The sequence below is a fragment of the Hemicordylus capensis genome, chromosome 14 (genome assembly GCF_027244095.1).
Source record: "Hemicordylus capensis ecotype Gifberg chromosome 14, rHemCap1.1.pri, whole genome shotgun sequence".
NCBI classification, from domain to species: Eukaryota; Metazoa; Chordata; class Lepidosauria; order Squamata; family Cordylidae; genus Hemicordylus; species Hemicordylus capensis.
The window spans coordinates 14,731,643-14,750,390 of record NC_069670.1 but is presented as its reverse complement, the minus strand read 5'-3'; the positions used below and the strand labels follow the sequence as shown (position 1 = coordinate 14,750,390).

The window sequence follows — 18,748 nt, the reverse complement described above, 5'->3', positions numbered from 1 at the left end:
ACAAGTAAAATAAAAGATAAAACAGATGTTAAAAGTAGCAGACATTTTGATGTCACCCATCAGCTTCAGTGCTATACAGTGGTGGCTGAAACATGCTCTTAAATACAATAACTTAAATACAATTGATGAGTCGTTTTGTAGTAGCAAAATTTTTGCTACTTTTAACATCTTTTTTATGCTTTATTTTACTTGCACATTAAAGAGGTCTCGGGAAAAGCTTAAATAAAATTCAATTGAATGCATATTCTTCCCTCGCCTGTCTTCTTTCTTTCCCTCTGTTGCCTTCCCTGTGTCAAGTTTTAGACTGCAGACTCCTTGGGGCAGAGACCTGACATTCTTGTCACTCTGTAAAGCACCAGGCACATTGGCGACGGCTGCGCTATATAAATTAAGAACAAGAATAACATGACAGTGCCTCATAGTGGAGTTACGACATGCCATTAGCTTGAAACCAGAGCTTGCTTTTTCCTAGCGCAAAAAGCCTCCATGATTGTAAAAATCAAGGTTGCATTTCATCTTTTGTAATAGTCGTTTGACGTGATCCGCTTCCATAAAGAATCATCAGACAGTTGCTGAGAATCTCCCGAATGAGTAGTTCGTCCTTGTCCTGAGAATAAATGAAATACATATTGATAAAATGAATGCTGCTCTACTGATTTATTATTATTGATTACTGAAGGCGATTATAGTATTTCTTGATCGTTGTGTGGCCTAGAGAGAGGCCATTTAGTCTCCAGCTGACATCGCCCTTCTTGGACTGGACTAGGGGCTGCAAAGGTGGAAAGGCCAGACTCTCGCCCTAGGCCCCGTCTCCATGGCAACAGTAACCCAGGAAGCGCGGCGCCCGGACGCTTCCGCGTCTGCCCCCTCTGTCGAGCTGCGATTGGCTGGCGGGGCCCGGGGAGGGGGCGGGCCCGGAAGCAGCTGCCGGGGTTGCCATGGGGGCGGCGGTGACAGCGGCGGCATCGGGGGGTCGCGGCTGGTGCCGCTGCTGCGGGACGGGGCGGTGCCGGGCGGACCCGTGCGGGGTGCTCTGCCTGCTGCTCACCTACCTCAGCGTGGGCTATGCCGACTACGTCGTCCTGGAGCACGTCCTGCTCCAGCCGGGCTTCCGGTCCAGGTAGGACAGCCGAGCCCTCTGCACACGCCCTGGGGCCCTGTGCCCGTGGGAGGGGCTTCTTGGCTCCTGTAGCGGGGAGTAAAGGCACTCTGCATGCGCTCAGGGGCATCGGGGCTAAAGGTACTCTGCATGCGCCCAGGAGCACTGTGCCCTTGGGAGAGGCTTCTTTGCTCTGCATGTGCTCAGGGACACTGTGCCCTTAAGTTGTTTTAAGAATGCAATTAGGGAGAGAAAGGCACTCTACATGTGCTCAGGGGCACTGTGCCCATAAGTTATCTTTAAAGGCTTTTTTGCCCATGGGGAGGAATGGTACTCAGCACATGCTTAGAGGCCTTGTGGTTTCTTCTTTGGGCTTTGGCTTTGGGGAGAAATGTAGTGTGCCCTAAAGTGTGGGTTTAGGTAAGGGGGATTCCGCTCCCTTAGAGAAGTCTTAACACCCACTGCTGTGCTGATGTCTTTAGGGAAAGACATTTTTCAACTTGGATAAATTAAAGATGTATGTTCTGCTTTACCTTCTAAAGCAAACTTGAAGTACCTTGCAACAAAAAGCAATTGCTTAAAACAAACTTCAAAATACATAGTTAAGACAGCAGTGGAGACCAGAAAGGTCCTCTGCTCGAGGACACTTGTTTCTCCTTGAGAGGGAGGATGAAAGAACTCTGCACATGCTTAGAGGTGCTCTGCCTGTGGAAGCTTTGTTGAGACCTTTCTCTGAGGACATGCTCATTCTGAGGGACACTGAGCTTTAGATGACAAATTTTCTTGTCTCTTCTAAAGGTCTTATATGAGATCATGAAGTCTTGTAATTACGATAAATAGAGAGAGGGGATTGCAGTGCAGACAACAGAGGTGTGGAATAGAGCTTTAGTATTTTTAAATCTGTTTTACAATTGCTTCTAAGCACAAGTAGGGCCTTGCAGCACATTCTGTTGTTGTTGTTGTTGTTACGCGGTTCAAACCAGGGATTCTCAGCATTAGGTCCCCAGATGTCATTGTACTTCAGCTCTCATAATCCTCAACTGAAGGCCACTGGGGCTGGGGATTATGGGAATTGCAGTCCAAAAACATCTGAGGACCCAACATTGAGAATCCCTGGTCCAAATCATTAACAACTTGATGAGTTCCAGGAACTATTTATGGGCCAGGATCCTAAGGAACTGTGGTGTACCGAGTGGGACTCCCATTGTGTCATAAAGCACCCCTCTCCCACATGCTGCATTTCGGAAGAGAGTGCAGTGGAAAATAAGTCAAAAAGAAATTCCGCTGTGCGTGTTCAAGCGATTAGCATCCCCAAAACTAGGCCTTGGGATCCTGGCCATAACATTTAAAACCTCCCTTTCTTCCACGAAGAAACCCAAAGAGTGCTGCATTAGTAAGATGATGCCTGCCTGCCTGTCAGAATGTGATGTTTGCAACCAGATAATATGAGTTTGGGAGATGGTTATGATGGCATAAGAGAGAGTTGAATTTCACTGAGTTAGCCTCCTGGGAGTGCGGGAAGAAGAAAGCTTGTGGGATGCTAATGATCTCATCACTTCCGTTTGTTGCAGCCTCTGGTGCCCGTTCCATGCCGTGGCATTCAACTTCATTGTCGTGATGTTGCTGGCCTGCCATACGCGGGCTGTCTTTGCCGACCCAGGTAAGTACCTGCTCTTTCGTCCCTTGGGAGGCCACTGTGGCTTTACTGTTGGTGTAGGGGCTTCCTGGGCAAGAGGACAGTTTTGGTACCCCTTTGACCACAATTGCCCCTTTAACATACGGAATTCACTGCCACAAGATGGAGCCAGTGTTCCCTCTAAGGCGTGCGCATGTCTGTGCACTCAGAAGGTTTTTTTAATGTCCGTTCACTTAGCAGCAGTGTTGCTCAGATGACTAAAAAAAAAAAAAAAAGAGGATTAGACACATTCATGGAGGAGGAGGGATGATCAACTACTGCTCTTAGTCATAACACTGAAAGAAATATCTGTATTTCAGAAGTGTCATAATTGTAGTCGCATCCACTCGCTTTCACTTTAAAATGGTCTCACAGAACTCCTGTACACACATTCAGCACAAGTACAATCTGTGTACATTGTACATGGGTATAGGTCTGCACGCTTATACAACAGGGTTGCACAGCTTGGGCCCTCCTGCAGCTGTTGGACTACAACTCCCATCATCCCTGATTTTTAGCCACTGTAGCTGGGGATTATGGGACTTGTAGTGTAAAAACAGCTGGAGGGCCGAAGTTGTGCAGGCCTGTTGTATATGCATACAGACCTATGCCCATGTACACTGTACACAGATTGGGAAGCATGGTACCATTATTAGACGGGGCTGGTTCCCACCACTTTTAAAATAAACGTACATGCAAGCCATTCACACAAAAGTGTGTGAGTGTGTACAGGCGCTTACAATGTAATGTCTGGATAGGACTGGAAGTTCCCTTCGACCAAAAATTCAATACAATGCTAGTGACGGTCACTGTACATACGTGTGAGCAAGTAAATTAATTTATTGTCATGACCACTGTAACAAAACATAAAACATGACATAACAGTCTGAAAAGCTCCGTAGCCGCCCAGAGAGCAATTTCTTATGGGGCGGCTAACAAAGTTATTTATTTACTTATTCATTCTGAAAAGAAAAATAACAGTCTGAAGCAGAGGCTCTAAAGCAAGCTGTTACTCTGTCAGCAGCTTGGCTCTTTCCCCCATATGTGTAAATGGCAAAGAGAATGGAAGAAGAGGAACAGGTCACTTGTTAGCCACCACTTAGAAAAATGGTCTCGTAGAAAAATAGGATGAAATGTTAGATAAGGTAAATGAGCAAAGTCTGGTTGCTCTCTGTTGGAAATAGGATGCTGGGCAGAATGAGTGCTGTGCTGTGGTCCATTCAAGGCCATTGGTTGAGCCCCTTAGCTAAGCAGGGTCTACCTTGGATGCATCTGAATGGGAGACTAGAAGTGTGAGCACTGTAAGAGATTCCCCTTATTACGGGATGGGGCTGCTCTGGGAAGAGCAGAAGGTCCCAAGTTCCCTCCCTGGCAGCATCTCCAAGATAGGGCTGCGAGAGATTCCTGCCTGCAACCTTGGAGAAGCCGCTGCCAGTCTGTGAAGACAATACTGAGCTAGATGGACCAATGGTCTGACTCAGTATATGGCAGCTTCCTATATGTCCCATCAGAACATAGGGAGTTGCCTTATACCAAGTCAGACCCTTGGTCTGTCTGACTGAGGTTTGTCTACACTGCTACAACCTCTGCAAAGTTTTCAGGCAGAAATCTCTCTCAACTCCACCTGGAGGTGCTGCCGGCAATTGAACCTGAGACCTTCGGCCTGCAAACCGGCTGCTCTGCCATTGAGCTACAGCCCCATCCCTTGTGCGAAATCCAAATGCCAGGTTTTTCCTTGGCAAACAAAAAGGGCTGGAAACTCATACTCTTATCTTAAATATTTATAGCTTGCCTTTCCACTTTGTGAATGCACAAGGTGGCTAACAACAACATTTGAGATGTGTGTTGTTACAGTGTAGCGAAGAAATTCAAACACTGCTTATAAATCAGAAGAAAATGCAATAAGAGCAGAAGGGGGAAACTAACAGCTTCACTGAGAGGGACGAAGCCACTCGGCCCCCTCTTTGAACAGGGAAAACTGAGCTCCCCACAAACTGCTCAGACCCACATTTCCATGTTCTGTAGCTTCTCGCTTCTTGCTTCTTCCATGATGCCGTTTTAGCACATCCAGGCAAAGCAGCTGCGAGAAACGGAGAAGCCTGGCCCATCCTTTGGCTGGAATTATTTTTCCCGCGGTTGCTTGTTGGGATCCAAGGTTGTTCGCCTTGGCTTCCTTGAAAGTGTTGTCTTACCCTGGAAGGGGGCCCTCAGGCCTGCTGGTCTTCAAGAGCGTTTATCTTCGGCAGAGGGAGGCCGTCGGTCATCTTGGCCAGTGGTGCTTGGCGCCGAAGCCGAACTGGCGCGGTTTCAATGTATCATCCCGCTTGTCCGCCCCCTCTTCAAATGCAGAATCAAAATATTTATCACGCTAATGTCCTTTTGCTGCGTCATTAAGGGAGAGAACATCTCCGCTGAGTAACGGGCCTGCATCATTGTCGGGGGTTTGTTCTGTTCCCATGGCTCAGTGTTAATGCATGATGCACTTTGTCTTAATCCACGATATACTTTAAAAGGAGAAAAGAAAAGGCCTGGATTCTCCATGTCCCTTCTAGCCATCGCTGCGTCTTCACTTGTTGATTTGCTTAGAAATGCAGAGGATTTGCCTTGCTGGGTTGGGCTGTGGGCCCATCTTTTCATCCAGGGGAGCTGTGGTAGTCCAAGCCGGTGGTGCGGCCACCGCTGGCCTGCAGCGCACCCGGCGGCCGAGTGTGATTGTGATCTGTGCTGGGTGCTTTAGAGACAGAGTGGGGCAAGCAAGATGTGGGATCAGAATAGGGGGATGTTGTTTGACTTGCAGCAAAGGGCTCCAGAAAGCGTAGCGGGGGTGGGCCTCCAAAGGCCTTTAGGTCCAGGCTCCAAAATGACCTGAGTGCACCTCTGGTCAAAGCTATCCCTTGTTGATTGTTCCCAGCATCTGAGAGGTATACTGCCTTGGAACCTGGAGGTTCTGTTCCTAGCTGTGGGTAATAACTCTTGCCGCTCGGGCAGAGAGGCACCTTTTAAAAGTGGTAGCTCTCCGCTGTTTAGCAGAGCGAGCGAGAGAGCAACCTCCCCTCTTCAGCCCAGCGTAGCATTCCCCCCAGTGGCCGTTGCTGGGGGTCTCCCTTACAGATTTGTGTGTGTGGTGGTGGTGGTGGTGGTATTGTTTTTTAAAAGGGCAGAGTGGGCAAGCTGCAAGCAGCCCCCTCAGGCAAAGATTGGCCTTGTTAAGTCGCATCTGCTCAGTGGGCCAGGACAGGAGGCTTCTTCTCCAGATGGTGGCGCCCCTCCGGGGGCGGCTGCTGGGGTCCTCCTTGTGTTTCTTTTTCGGCCTGGAGCCTCTTTGGGGCAGGGAGCCATCTTCTCAGTCTCTTTGCCACATAAACGGCCTCGGGAACTGTTCTGTGGGGAAGCAGCTGTTCCCTAAATAATAGATGCCACCTTCTCGCCATGGCAGCTCTCTTACAGCTCAGCAAGGGCAGAGCTCCTGCCCAGGGGCCGTTGCTGGTGCCCCGGCCCCGTGGGTTTTGGAGGCTGCGAGCCTCTTTGGGACAGGGAACTTTCTTCTCACTCCTCTTGTGGTGTAAACTGGCTTGAGACCTTTTTTTGGTTGAAAAATGGTAAGCATCCTAAATAAATAGCCTCCATCCACATTTTTCAGTTCGATTTTAGAGGGGTTTGGGGCAGGGGGAGGTTAAGAACCTAAGAACAGCCCTGCTGGATCAGGCCCAAGAAGGCCCATCGAGTCCAGCATCCTGCTTCCCACAGTGGCCCACCAGATGCCTCCGAGAAGCCCACGGGCAAGTGTTGAGGGCATGCCCTCTCTCCAGCATGTGACTCCCCTGCAACTGGGATTGAGAGGCATCGTGCCTCTGAGGCTGGAGGTGGCCTATAGCCCTCAGACTCATAGCCACTGATAGACCGGTTCTCCCTGAAGTTGGGTTTACATGCATCCATCAAGAAAATAGCAAATACACTTGAAGATTTCAAGCCTACATTCCTGGATTGAGTGGTCTTTTCTCTTTAAAAAAAAGGATATATATTGCATTAGCTATAGAAGGACTTTTTTTATCTTCAAGCAAAAGACACACCGTGGAGGATGAGGAAAGGAGAATAAATGTTTGCAGGCTTTTAAAAAGGATATAATATTATCCTGCAGCTGCTACCAGCCAACCAAGGACAGTGACAGGAACGTGAGCATGTTTTGCTTGAGGTGACCCTGTGAGTTTCATGGCTGACTGGAGGCTTGAACCTGGCATTTCTCGCTCTTGGCCTCTCAGCCACTACACACACCACTGCCCTGTTCTTTCAGAGCTGTGGGCCCATAAATACAGTTACTGATTGTATTATTAACTGTCCATTAAACTTCTGTCACCCGTTGCGAACCTTCTGGAAAAGATGGGGTATAAATCCTAACAAAGAATCTGGGCGGCCAAGGAAAGCATGGAAACCAAATTTCCCCGGGATGTACGCTCAGGACCTTTTAATCCCAATTAGGAATGGTTTAATCCCCATTTGAAAACACACCTACCGTATTTTCTCAGGCTTTTAGTTCGTAACGTTTTAGATGGTGGTTTTAATTTGTTTTGTGTGATTTAAGGTTTTAATTGAAAACCCCCCAGATATGGGGCGGTTTGTAAATATGAGAAATAAATGGATTTGAACATCGGGTTGGTTGAAGACCAGTGACAAGAGCCTTCTCTGAAAATAAGAGCAACAAAATATGTGGTGGCCTTATTGTGGGGAGGTTTGAGCGGCTGCCAGCCTTGATATGACCCACCCACCCCTCCCTCTTTCAGGCATGGTCCCACTTCCTGACACTGCCATTGACTTCTCTGATCTCCGGAGCGGCAGCAGTTCGTCACACAAGAAAAGCCGGGTGAGTTTGTGAGCCTTTTCGCCAGGCAAGGATTCTGTCCTGCCAGAGTCAAGCCAGTAGTCCCTCCAGGTTAGGATTGTTTGCTGCAACTGGCAGCATCTCTCTCCGAGGTCTCGGGCCCTTTCCCAGCCCCTGCAACCTAAGATCCTTTTAACGGAGAAGCCAGGAATGGACTCGACCGCAGCACTAACCACATAACCTAGGAAGCTGCTTGATACTGAATCAGGCCCTAAGTCCACCTAGCTCAGTGTGGTCCACACTGACTGGCAGCAGCTCTCCAAAGTTCCAGGCAGGGGGTTTTCCCAGCCCTATCTGGAGACGCTGCCAGGGCTTGAACCTGGGAGCATCTCACTGCGCCATGGCCCTCTCCCTGGGGTCCCCACCACATATTCTGGCTCTTCCGTTTCCGTTCTGAATGGAAGCATATTTAATCATGAGATCTGCCGTGAGACAGCCGAGTCACAGGCTTACCACCTGGGGAGGAACTGGGGTCTGGGCGTGCAGATGACCTGGCCCCACGGCAGCCGGAGGGAGGTGATGCAGGTTTCCCTTTGAAGCATCCTTTCCTCCTCCCGCCCTCTCCAGAATAATGAAGACTGGACAGTGTGCAACCGCTGTGAGACGTACCGGCCACCGCGGGCTCACCACTGCCGCGTCTGCCACCGGTGCATACGTCGCATGGATCATCACTGCCCCTGGTGAGGTTCTCAAAGCTTGCGGGGCAAGGCAGGGGGGCGGGGGGGGCTGGGGTGGTGTGGCCGGGGGCAGTCTCTCCTCTCCCAGGGATTCCCAGGTGTTGTTGACTACAACTCCCAGAAGCCCCAAGCAACAGCTGTTGCTGCTGGGGATTCTGGGAGTTGTAGTCCACAACATCTGGGGATCCCTCGGAGAAGGGGACACTGGCTGGGGCCACACGCACCGACAGTGGGGTTTGGGTGGCACGTTTCAGGGACTGGTGGAGGGGGCTTCCCCGAGTCGTTCAGCAAAGCACTTGGGCAACTTCAACCTTGTCCTGCCTTCCTGTAACGGGGGCGGAGTGGGGGGACGACGAAACTCTGATATTCGCGAGGTCCGTGGTTCGGCTTTCTTTTGACACGCACACACTCCGCCTTTTTTGTAGGATCAACAACTGTGTTGGCGAACTGAACCAGAAATACTTCATCCAGTTCCTCTTCTATACAGGCAGGTTGGAAGCAGACACCGCTGTGGTTCAGAAGGGGGTTTCTTGGGAGGGACCAGCCGGGGGTAGTAGTCCTGGTTGATCTCTTGGCTTAGCGGCCCCTCCTGCTGGCCTCTGCGGGCCTGGAGCCCAGTAAGCTCGTGCTGCTTGATTGAGCTGTGCACAGCTCTGTCTGAAGAGTGCTGCGGTGAGACCCACCAGCTCCTCTCCTTCTGCACTAGCAGGCATTGGCCCAACATAAATTCTGTTGTTCTCTGATGCGGCCCTTGCTGTCTTTTCCCTCTAGAGGCCGCTCTTGCCCCAGCCATGCCTTTAACTTCTGCCTTAAAAACCTGGGGATTGTTCTCAGTTTCTAACCAATATCTTTGTTGCTTCCGGGGCTGAGATTAGCCCTTGCCTGGGGTGCCCTTTCCTGTCCCCACACTAGAGATGTGGTGCCAGCACAAGGCCTCCAGTGCAAGCCCTTCTCTTGACTCTTTCCTCATTTGCCACTTCACCTAATGGCCTTAGTTCCTAAAACCTACTGCCGCCAGCTGCCCAGAAGTGTGCTGCTCCCCTCAGCCGCTCTGTCCATTCTCCCTTGAGGTCCCTTAAGCGCCAAGAATTTGGGAGCCCATGGGCAGAGTGCCCTTAGCAGGCCCTGATTAGTCTGGAAGAGGTCGTGTGTGCACAGAGGTGGGTTGTGCACAGATCTGAAGGCCTGGGGATGGGGGCAGGGTGGGGAAATGGTTCTGAAAAAAGCTGGGGAGGCGGGCGAGTTTTCCAGAAAAAGAAACCTGCCCCCCACAACACACATTTCCCCCCCTAGGCCTTCACATCTTTAGTTCTGCACCAATAATTTGTTCATCTCTGGCAGTTAAAGAGCTTTAAAACTGTCCAAACCGACCCGCAGTCCGAACCTGTCTTTCCTTTGCTACCTGTTTTCTAAAATTGTGACCATGAGGACTAGAAACTGAAGGAGAACGGTGGTGGTCAGGAATTCACAGAGCCACCCTTGAAGCCGGTTTAACAAACAGGAGGCTGCAGTTCCATCCTGGCCACGTTTTGGGGAGTTAACGGCAGCTGGCCCTCTAATGGGTTAGAGTGGAGTGAAGGGGTGGTTGGTTGTTGTTTTTTGTTGGTAAGCCATCCTGACTTTTGCTGACCTCCTTCTCCGGCCACAGGCTTGGCCAGCCTCTACGCCATGGGGCTGGTCCTGACCACCTGGCTGTGGCCCGCCGACAAGGGCTTGGCAGGAAAAGCGGAAGGAGCCGAAGGAGGCGTTTCTGGCAGCCACCTCCAAACGTAAGTGCCCAATTCTTCCTTTCCTCACCAGGCTGATGAATTTATGTGGCACTGGAGGGCTGAGTCGTCTCAGCAGGGGCCCTGCAGATTCCTCAGCACAGCCTTCTCAGGGCTGGGCTGGTTTTTTTTGTTTTTGGGTTTTTTTTAAAGAAACTGCCATGTCACACAGTTCTTGCCAAGAACAACTGGAGCTCCAGAATTTGGCTCAGGGCCTGGGGAAGGGAGAGGAAGAAGCGCTGAGCGGACGGCTGCAGAGCAGCTGGGCCAGTCCCTCTGGAAACTGGGGGCAGCCGAGGTGGGGGAGCGGTTCCTGTGTCCATCTCGGCGCCTTGCTGCCTCTCCCACGTCGGGTTGCTCTACACCAGTGATCTTCGCTATTTTTCATGCAGAGGCCGCTCTGGAAGGGTTTTTTTTGCCAATGTGAGAGCCATATCCCACTGTACTGTGCTTTTCTCCGTGCTGGGAGGGCCCTTGAAGAGAGAGGGAGCCCTCTCTTAAGAGCCCTAGGAGGAAAGCAAGGGTGACGGCTACACTCCCCAGCACTCCATTCGCGCCTTCCCATCTTTATTTTATTTTTACATTTATACCCCACTCTTCCTCTGAGGAGCCTAGAGCCCTGACTATGTTTTCTCTTTCCCATCTCCTCCTCTAGTGCTCACCACATTGTCTTGCTGGTGGAATCCATCCTCTTTGGGCTTTTCGTCACAGTCATATTTTATGACCAGGTTAGTTGCTCTACGTGGGTTAGCCTTTGATAATCAACCACCCCACCCCACCCCGCCAAATTCTCTGATTTTAAGAGTCCTTATAAAACAAAAGCAGAATGTGAGCAGTTTCAAAATTGCACGGGCATGGGACCAGAAGCGAAATTGTGTCTTGTTAGTGGTGGCATGGGCACTGGCCAATATGAAGCTGCCTTGTACGGGATGGAACCATCAGTTCTTCTGGTTCAGTATTCCTCAGGCAGAAGTCTTCCCTGGAGTGGAGATGCCAGGGACTGAACAAGCAAAGCGTTTTCCTCTACCACTGAGCAATGATTCCTCCAGAAGGAAGGAACAGCCTCTACCAGTAGTCTGTCTAGGACGGTATTTTCTGCTGTAACTGGCAGTGGCTCTCCAGGATTGTAGGTCTTTCCCAGGGCTGCTCCCGCAGAGCCTTTGTTTTGGCTGGAGACCCCAGGGATCGAACCTGGCTGCTTCTGCAGCCGAAGCATGTGCTCCAACCCTGAGGTGTGCACCCTCCCATTCGGTTGGTTCCTCGGACAGCCAGGCATCACCTCTGCCTTGAAGTGACATGGGTGCTTGTGAGGGTGGGAGAGGTTTCAGCTTCTAGCAGGCCAATGATGGCAACGCAGCAGAAAAAAGTGGAAGCTCCTATTTCTCAGGACAAAAGGTGGGTGGGAGTGCTGCTTGGAATGGGTCTGGACCTTTGCGTGCTACTTTCTCTGCTTCTTCTCTCCCAGCTGGTCTCCATTATCACGGACGAGACCCCCATCGAGCAGCTGCGCAATCGGCTCAGGAAGGAGGCGCACCGAGAAGTGTCCCACGTGCGGAAGCCGAAGATCGCCCTCCTGCGGGAGGTGTTCGGCCGAGGTTTGTCCGAGAAGGGTGGCTGGGCCGGGGGTGGAGGGGTGTCCATCCCGAGCTGTGGAAGCCAGGGCCTGCGACAAGCCACTCCCTTGCTGATTCAACAGCATAGGAAGCTGCCGTATACTGAGTCAGACCCTTGGTCCATCTCGCTCAGGAACGTCTTCACAGACTGGCAGCGGCTTCTCCAAGGTTGCAGGCAGGAGTCTCTCTCAGCCCTTTCTTGGAGATGCTGCCAGGGAGGGAACTTGGAACCTTCTGCTCTTCCCAGAGTGACTCCATCCCCCGAGGGGGGGAATATCTTACGGTGCTCACACATCAAGGCTCCCATTCTTATGCAGCCAGGGCAGACCCTGCTTAGCTAAGGGGACAAGCCATGTTTGCTACCACAAGACCAGCTCTCCTCTCCAAAAGAGGCACCTTTTTAAAAAATTCTCTTCCGTGAGCAGGGGGAGAGCAACTGGCCCTCTCCATCCCCAGCACAGCATTCCTCTAGGGGCCGTTGCTGCTGTCTGTCTTGTGTTTCCTTTTTGTATGGTGAGCCCTTTGTGGACAGGGAGCCATTTTATTTATTCATAGCTATGTAAACTGCTTTGGGGTCTTGGGCTGAAAAGCAGTCTATCAAGATTCGTCAGATTCGTCTCGGTATTCACAGCAGCCTTCCCTCTCTCCCTGCCCAGGGCTCGTGATCTGCTGGTTCTTCCCATGCAACTGCACCTCTCCACTGGCCAGCGGGCCCTCCTACAGCTACGTGCCCAACTACGACGTGTGACCTGGCCTTGGTGCCCCCAAGGAAAGTCTCCCTCCTTGCTTCCCCACTTTCTCTCTCTCTCTCTCTCTCTCCCGGCGAGAGCAAAAGCTTTATTTGGTTCCTTGCTGCACCCTGAGGAAGTGGCTGTGGTCAGTGGCCTATCCCTTGAGTCCTGAAAAGGGGGGACCTGTGTTCCACAAGCATTTGAAACTCCATGCCCTGGCAGGAATGCGTGCTGTTGGGTTCAGCGAGGGGCTCCTGCCTCTGAACCCTTTGGCCGGTGTGGCCCTTTGGCTTTTTTTTTGGCGAGCCCTGCACTGAAACCCGCTCTGGAAGTCCTCGCCCTGCAAGGAGGAGTGGGTGGGAGAGGGGCCCCTTCCCTTCAGGCCTGACTTCCTGCCTTGCACAGGAAGCACCTTAAGCCCTGTGCCCTGATTCGGGGATCTGAAGACTTCCACCCCAGCCTGCAAGAACACGGAACTCCAGGGCAGTGTGAGCCTCTGGCTGGTTGCTAATGGGTCCTTCACAAGCCACTCTGCCTCTCTAGGGAACTGTGCCCGCTAAAGACGTTACTCTGGTTCATGTGGTCGCTTCCCCTGCAGTGGGAGGCAAGGCGCCAAGGCCCTGATCTCGTCCCAGGGGCTGTGGACACTCTCACGTGTGCTTCAGCGTCCAACTCACCGGTGGGGTGTTGTTGTTTTTAATGTGTCAGCAAATCAAAGGCTGACGGGAAGCTGCTACTCTGGGCTAATAGTGCCTGTCTGCACACCCTTTGTCTCCTGTTGTTGGGCTGTCTCTCTGTGATGTGTGTGACTTTGATCTCTCCTGGCCCCTGGCAGGGCTTGGGTAGGTGTGTGGAGCAGGCAGCGGCACCCTCCTGTAGCTACTTGCCTGTGGTATGTCTGCTTATGTGTCTAGCTTGCTGTGAACATTGTGTGTGTGTGTGTGTGTGTGTGTGTGTGTGTGTGTGTGTGTGTGTGTGTGTGTGTTGCTTTTCAGTGCTTGCCCCTTGCCCCATCCTGCCAAGTGTTTTGGCTGCCTTGGAAGCAAAATCAGGACGTAATGCTGGGGGAGGCGTGCAGGGATGGGATAGCTACACCTTCCAGCTCTTGTTTTTGTGTTTGATTTTCTTTCATATCTCAGGAGGCTTCTACTACAGATGTTGAGCCTGGCAAAAGGGATGGCTTTGTCATTTTTAAAAAAAAATTCCTCCCCCACACATTCCAGGGATTCCCTGTCTACCTTCTTTTTCATAGAATCAGCCCTGTTTGTCTTGCATGTTGCTCCTTAGTCCTGAGGGGTTGGGTTTCCCGCCTATTTATTGAACACTTTTGTAACCCGCCTTTCAGACCTTTTTTAAAAAAAAAAAAAAGACGGATCACAACAAATCTAAAAGACATTAAATATGGTACATCAGAACAAAATAAACAGTACAGCTGGAAAGCACAGCACGTTTAAAACCATGCCACTACCACATCTAAACCATGGTGAAAATCACATCTTAACTGAACGCTTGTCAGAACCAATGCGTCTTTGTCACCCACTTAACAGGAGGGAGGGTGCCTGGGTCTGTTGCAGGAGAGTATTCTGCAGTCTGTACACAGCTCCTTTCCTGCATCCCAGCCGAATGCACCTCCTAAGGCAAGAGGGTGTGAAACAAGGCCTCCCAGCGGACACAGCAGGTGGGTGGTGTTTTTATGATCGTGGCTTTCAGATTGTGCATTCAGTGACCAGGTTTGGGCCTCGGCAAAGCTTAACAGCACTGCGGTTCTGTTCTTCAGCCCAGGTTGGCACCTGAGCCTTTGGTAACTGGAAAAGGACGCGTCTTTGAGGAGTAGGTGCAGCTTCTCCTGCCTTGGTGCTGCAGCACTGGGGAAAGCTGCACCTCTAAAATCGCCCCCCCTCCCCACTTAGACCTCGGAGCTGCATCTTACATGGGAACAAAAGCACCAGAGCTGTGTCCCCTTTAGAATCCAGTGCCCTTCGTATCAGCTGCTGCTTCCGTCTGATGCGCTTCACCCCAGCAATGCTGCTGCTGCTTTTGAGGGTTCGTAGCACAACGTCGCCAGTTTTACGTTCCACGGGGCTCTGTTGCTGCATCTGCTTTAATTTGTGCCCTTTGCTTTGATTCAGTTCTGCTTAGTTTAAGAAGACTTCTCTGCCCTCCCGCCTGCCACCCCGTATCCAGCCAGGATCTGGCTTCGCTTGAAACTTGGCAAGCCAGTTTGGAACCGTGAACTTTGAACTGTGAAATGAATAGAGGGTGTGAGGAGGAGGAGAAGGGGAACCATTTATCTTGCATTTATGAGAGAGAATTATCACAATTAGCAAAGGTCTAGACGAAGGCCCAAATGCAGGGCGTAGCCAGGTGGGAGTGGTGAGCAATTGACTGCCTGCCCTGCAGACAGCCATCGTGTTGCAGGGGAAGTTAAGGATGCCCCTGAGATGTTCTGCAGCTGCTCAGGTTGTATTTGGACATGCTGCTTCATTTTCGGGCTAGATGCCGTGTGCTCTGTCGAAGAAGAAAAGCCTGGAGCTTTTTCAGACGGCCGCTTCGCCGCGACTTCACTTTGGGAGGCTGGGTGCGCATTCACATATCGGCCAGATTTACCCCGAAGTCCGTGCGATGTTTCAGAGAGCGCTTCACACATGGTTCGGGTTCCCCCCTCTGTATTGGAACCTAGCCCGATTTATGTCCGGGGTTAAAAAAAAAAAATCCTCTTTTTGCATGGGAGTATCCGTCATGCCCCGAGCTCGCAGTAAAGCCTTGTAGTAAAGCCTGCTGTCTGAAAAGCCGCCTGGCACTTGCACAGGAAGCAAGTCAGTTTTTCGCTCGCGTGACCTACAGGAAGTGGGGGGCATCTGTGGTGCCAAGAGAGCGCGAGACGACATGGAATCTTTGCTCTTACGTAGGAAGTTGCCTTGTACTGAGTCAGACGCCTGGTCCGACCAAGGCCATTATATTCCGCACTGACTGGCAGCAGTTATCCCAGGTTTCGGGCAGGAGTCTTGCCCAGCCCTTGAACCTGGAACCCCCTGCATCCGTAGAGGCTCTAGCACCGAACCACAGCACTGTTCCATTGCTTTGTTTTCATAACACAGTATTCTTTTCTTATACTCCTGTCGCTCTTCCCTGCTGTGGGTTTGATGCACTTTGCTTTCCACTCTCTTCCTCTTCCAGTCAAAGCTGTGCAATGAATCCCTTTAAAAAAAAAAAAAAACAGTAGTAAAAGCAAATCGTGCTGCTCTGGAAATTGTGGACATTGAATGTAACATAAACTCTGCATCCTTTATTCCAGTTGCTCAGTGAGGAATATTTAATTGGGTTTAGGGTTGTTGTTGTGTTTTGGCTTTGGGGCAGAATTCCAGACCCTTGGCTTGTGGCTGTGTCTGCAGTGAGGTAGAATGGAAAATAATAGCATACCAAAAAAAAAAGGTTGGTCCAGGCAAGCTGAATGCTGAGACCAGGGTAGGTCCAGGAAGAGCTTGTGCAGATGTGCTTTCTTTGAGTGATGTATTCAGTTTGTCCTGTGGCAGGACGAAGGGCCACCTGAGGGGCTGAACCCCCGACCCCTGGAACTAGGTAGCCACGTGAACAAAACGTTGGGAGAGCTGAGGCAGTGTCTGCCGATCTCTGGCGTGTGGAAGGCTATGCACCCTTCTTAAAAATAAAAATAAACTGAAATTGACATTACCAAGATGTAGAGTCCTTTGCTTCGTACCAGCTGATTTGCTTCGGCGGTGCAGTGGTGGCTTTGAGCGGCCCCATTCCTTCCTCGGTGTCATGTACAGGTCCCTACACAAGGTGGGGGGGGGAGCCCATAAGGATCCACTGGCAGACTGCTGGCTAACTTGCAGGGTGCATTGGCAGTACATTGACAAGGGTTTTTGACGCCCAGTTTTTAGAACAGTGGAACTTGAACTTGCTCTTCAATCAGGCTGTTGAAATCCCTGCTCTGTCGTCACTCACACATAGATTTATACTCGTGCTTGCAGGTTATTCCGGTGCATGGCTCTTGGGGTGCAGGCAGTGGTGGAGGGCTCAGCCTCTGAGCCGCCGTTTTGTACCTAGCTTTGCCCCTTCTTGCGCCCGCCTCCAGTTGTTTCTTGGGGTTGGTTGTGGGTCCTAGTTAAAAACAGGGCAATGTAGATCCTTCAAGCCTGGAATCTGACCCACCTCACTCGAGAAGAACCTCCCAAGTTTCTCTGGAGAGAATCCCAGTTCCCTTGATCAGCAGTGTGAGCAAGCATACGCGGGGGGAAGAGAAGCAGGCGCCCTTATGCAGCTGTCCGTTGACAGGCTTGCAGTGACCATTGCACTTGGTAGAGACCCTGTGGCTTTACACCATGCATGTTCCCCCGGCCCCCAACAGCTGCAACATCCAGTGATGGTTTGCGTGTGTGAATGGGCCATCGCAGATCTAACCCAGCAGGCAGCGCTTCATATGGGCTTGAGTGAAGTGTCAGGGCAGGCGGTCCCAGGGAGCTCAGCCATGCAGTTGTCCAGGGGGTTGTGTGTGTGTGTGTGTGACTAGTCTGCAGGTAGCAAGGATGCAAGTGAGGGGAAGGGCCTTTCATGGCTCAGTGTATCCCCAGCCACCTGGCTGAAAAGGTATTTCTGGAGGCTGGACCACAGGAGTGTGCTGTTGGGAAGATTCTTCAGTATTAATATGACAGGCCATCTCTGTATAGGCTTGTTATTTGTGTTACAGCAAGGCTTATTTAAAAACTGTTTTCTGGGCAAATTCTGCCTCTTTGTGACTCTTGGCCCCTCTGGATAATACACCCACCCCACACCCACACCCCGGCTCCATAACTTCAGTTTTGCAGCCGCCTTGATTGTGATTTAAAAAAAAAAAAAACCAGTTCCAGCTCCCTGACCCAGTTCCACCAACAGCCTCCTTCCATCCAGCACCAGGAATGGAAATTGTAGCCTCCATTGTGGGCTCTGAAATTTGATCCTCCGCTCTGGCGGCCTTGGGAGGCTTGGGGATTTGGAACCAGGCCTGGGAGCCTTTCAGCAGGGGGATGAGTCAGAGAAAGTGATGGAGGAGGAGAATGTCTGGAAAGAAGATCTGAGGCAGAGGAGGGGGGGGGGATGTGGCAACAGTCCTTCCTCTTGTCCTGACCCTTGGGGCCTCCTTCCTTTCAGACCAGTGTGGCCCGGAATCTCCGCTTCCGTAGGCGCGTAGGCCCAGCTGGTCAGGTATCCAAACCAACCGTCAGGCAGGGTGAGGATACTCTTTCGGCGGTGGGGGCGGGCGGAGGAAAATAGCATGACATCGCCCGTTTCTGTCCTCTGGTGGAGCGCTCCAGCTGGGCAGCGGGGTGTACAGTACGGCACTCCGAAGTGTGTGTATCGGTGGTGTTCGAACCGACCCCTTTGTGACAGGTCCGTCTCTTGATAAGACAGGTGCCGTAATGCTTGCGGAGTTGTGCAGTGCGTATGCACGCTCGGGATTCAGGCATTCCATGTGAAATCCCAAGATAGGCATCAAAGCACAGACTGCTTTCCTTACACTGGAAAACTTTCTTCCGCTCCCCAACCCCTCGCTTTCGCTTCCTGCCAGTGAAAACGTGGCCTAGCTTCCCCCCAGCCCCCACTCCGCCCCCCCCCCCCCGCATGCTTTCAGCCAAATCCAGGCCTGCCACTCAGGGACCTTGCTTCGGGGGTGGGCGAGCGGCCAGCTGGCCACCCCAGCCCTGGACCCGGTCAAAGGAAGGTCTCCCACCCCGTGCTGCTTGGAAGTCCTAGCCGGCGAGTGACTGCCTAGGAGCGCCTGAGTGCATGGCCCCAGCAAATGTGGGCCAAGCATTTGACCCCGTGTGTGCCCTGCATCCCTCCCTGCGACGAGGCTCATTTGCTTATGTGGAGAGGTATATATTTCGGGCCCGCGGGTGGGGTGTCTTGCTGTTGGGAATTGAAATCTTGCTTTCTGCTGCATGATCCTCGCCCATGAGAGATTGTGAGCTGTTGGCCAGAGCTCAGTTTCCTTATTGCTTACTGTCTGCTTCTCTCTTCCATACATAGGAACATAGGAAACTGCCATAGACTGAGTCAGACCAGTGGTCTACCTAGCTCAGGATTGTCTTCACAGACTGGCAGCGGCTTCTCCAAGGTTGCAGGCAGGAATCTCTCTCAGCCCTCTCTTGGAGATGCTGCCAGGGAGGGAACTTGGAACCTTCTGCTCTTCCCAGAGCGGCTCCATCATCCCCTGAGAGGAATAGCTTGCAGTGCTCACACATCAAGTCTCCCATTCATATGCAACCAGGGCAGACCCTGCTTAGCTATGGGGACAAGTCATGCTTGCTACC

General features: G+C 51.6%; 1 protein-coding gene across 1 annotated transcript in view; it reads left to right on the top strand.

Annotated features, from left to right (window-relative positions):
- Nucleotides 1–921: 921 nt before the first annotated feature.
- The window catches only part of LOC128337203 (palmitoyltransferase ZDHHC3-like), a 33,203-nt gene continuing 15,376 nt past the window's right edge, over nucleotides 922–18,748 (top strand). The window contains exons 1-9 of the mRNA XM_053277946.1: nucleotides 922–1,120; nucleotides 2,671–2,759; nucleotides 7,553–7,632; nucleotides 8,218–8,330; nucleotides 8,753–8,814; nucleotides 9,976–10,096; nucleotides 10,749–10,821; nucleotides 11,559–11,688; nucleotides 12,363–17,664. Coding sequence (XP_053133921.1) covers nucleotides 939–1,120; nucleotides 2,671–2,759; nucleotides 7,553–7,632; nucleotides 8,218–8,330; nucleotides 8,753–8,814; nucleotides 9,976–10,096; nucleotides 10,749–10,821; nucleotides 11,559–11,688; nucleotides 12,363–12,454 — 942 coding nt within the window. The 5' untranslated portion in view covers nucleotides 922–938 and the 3' untranslated portion in view covers nucleotides 12,455–17,664. The remainder of the gene's footprint in view (nucleotides 1,121–2,670; nucleotides 2,760–7,552; nucleotides 7,633–8,217; nucleotides 8,331–8,752; nucleotides 8,815–9,975; nucleotides 10,097–10,748; nucleotides 10,822–11,558; nucleotides 11,689–12,362; nucleotides 17,665–18,748) is intronic.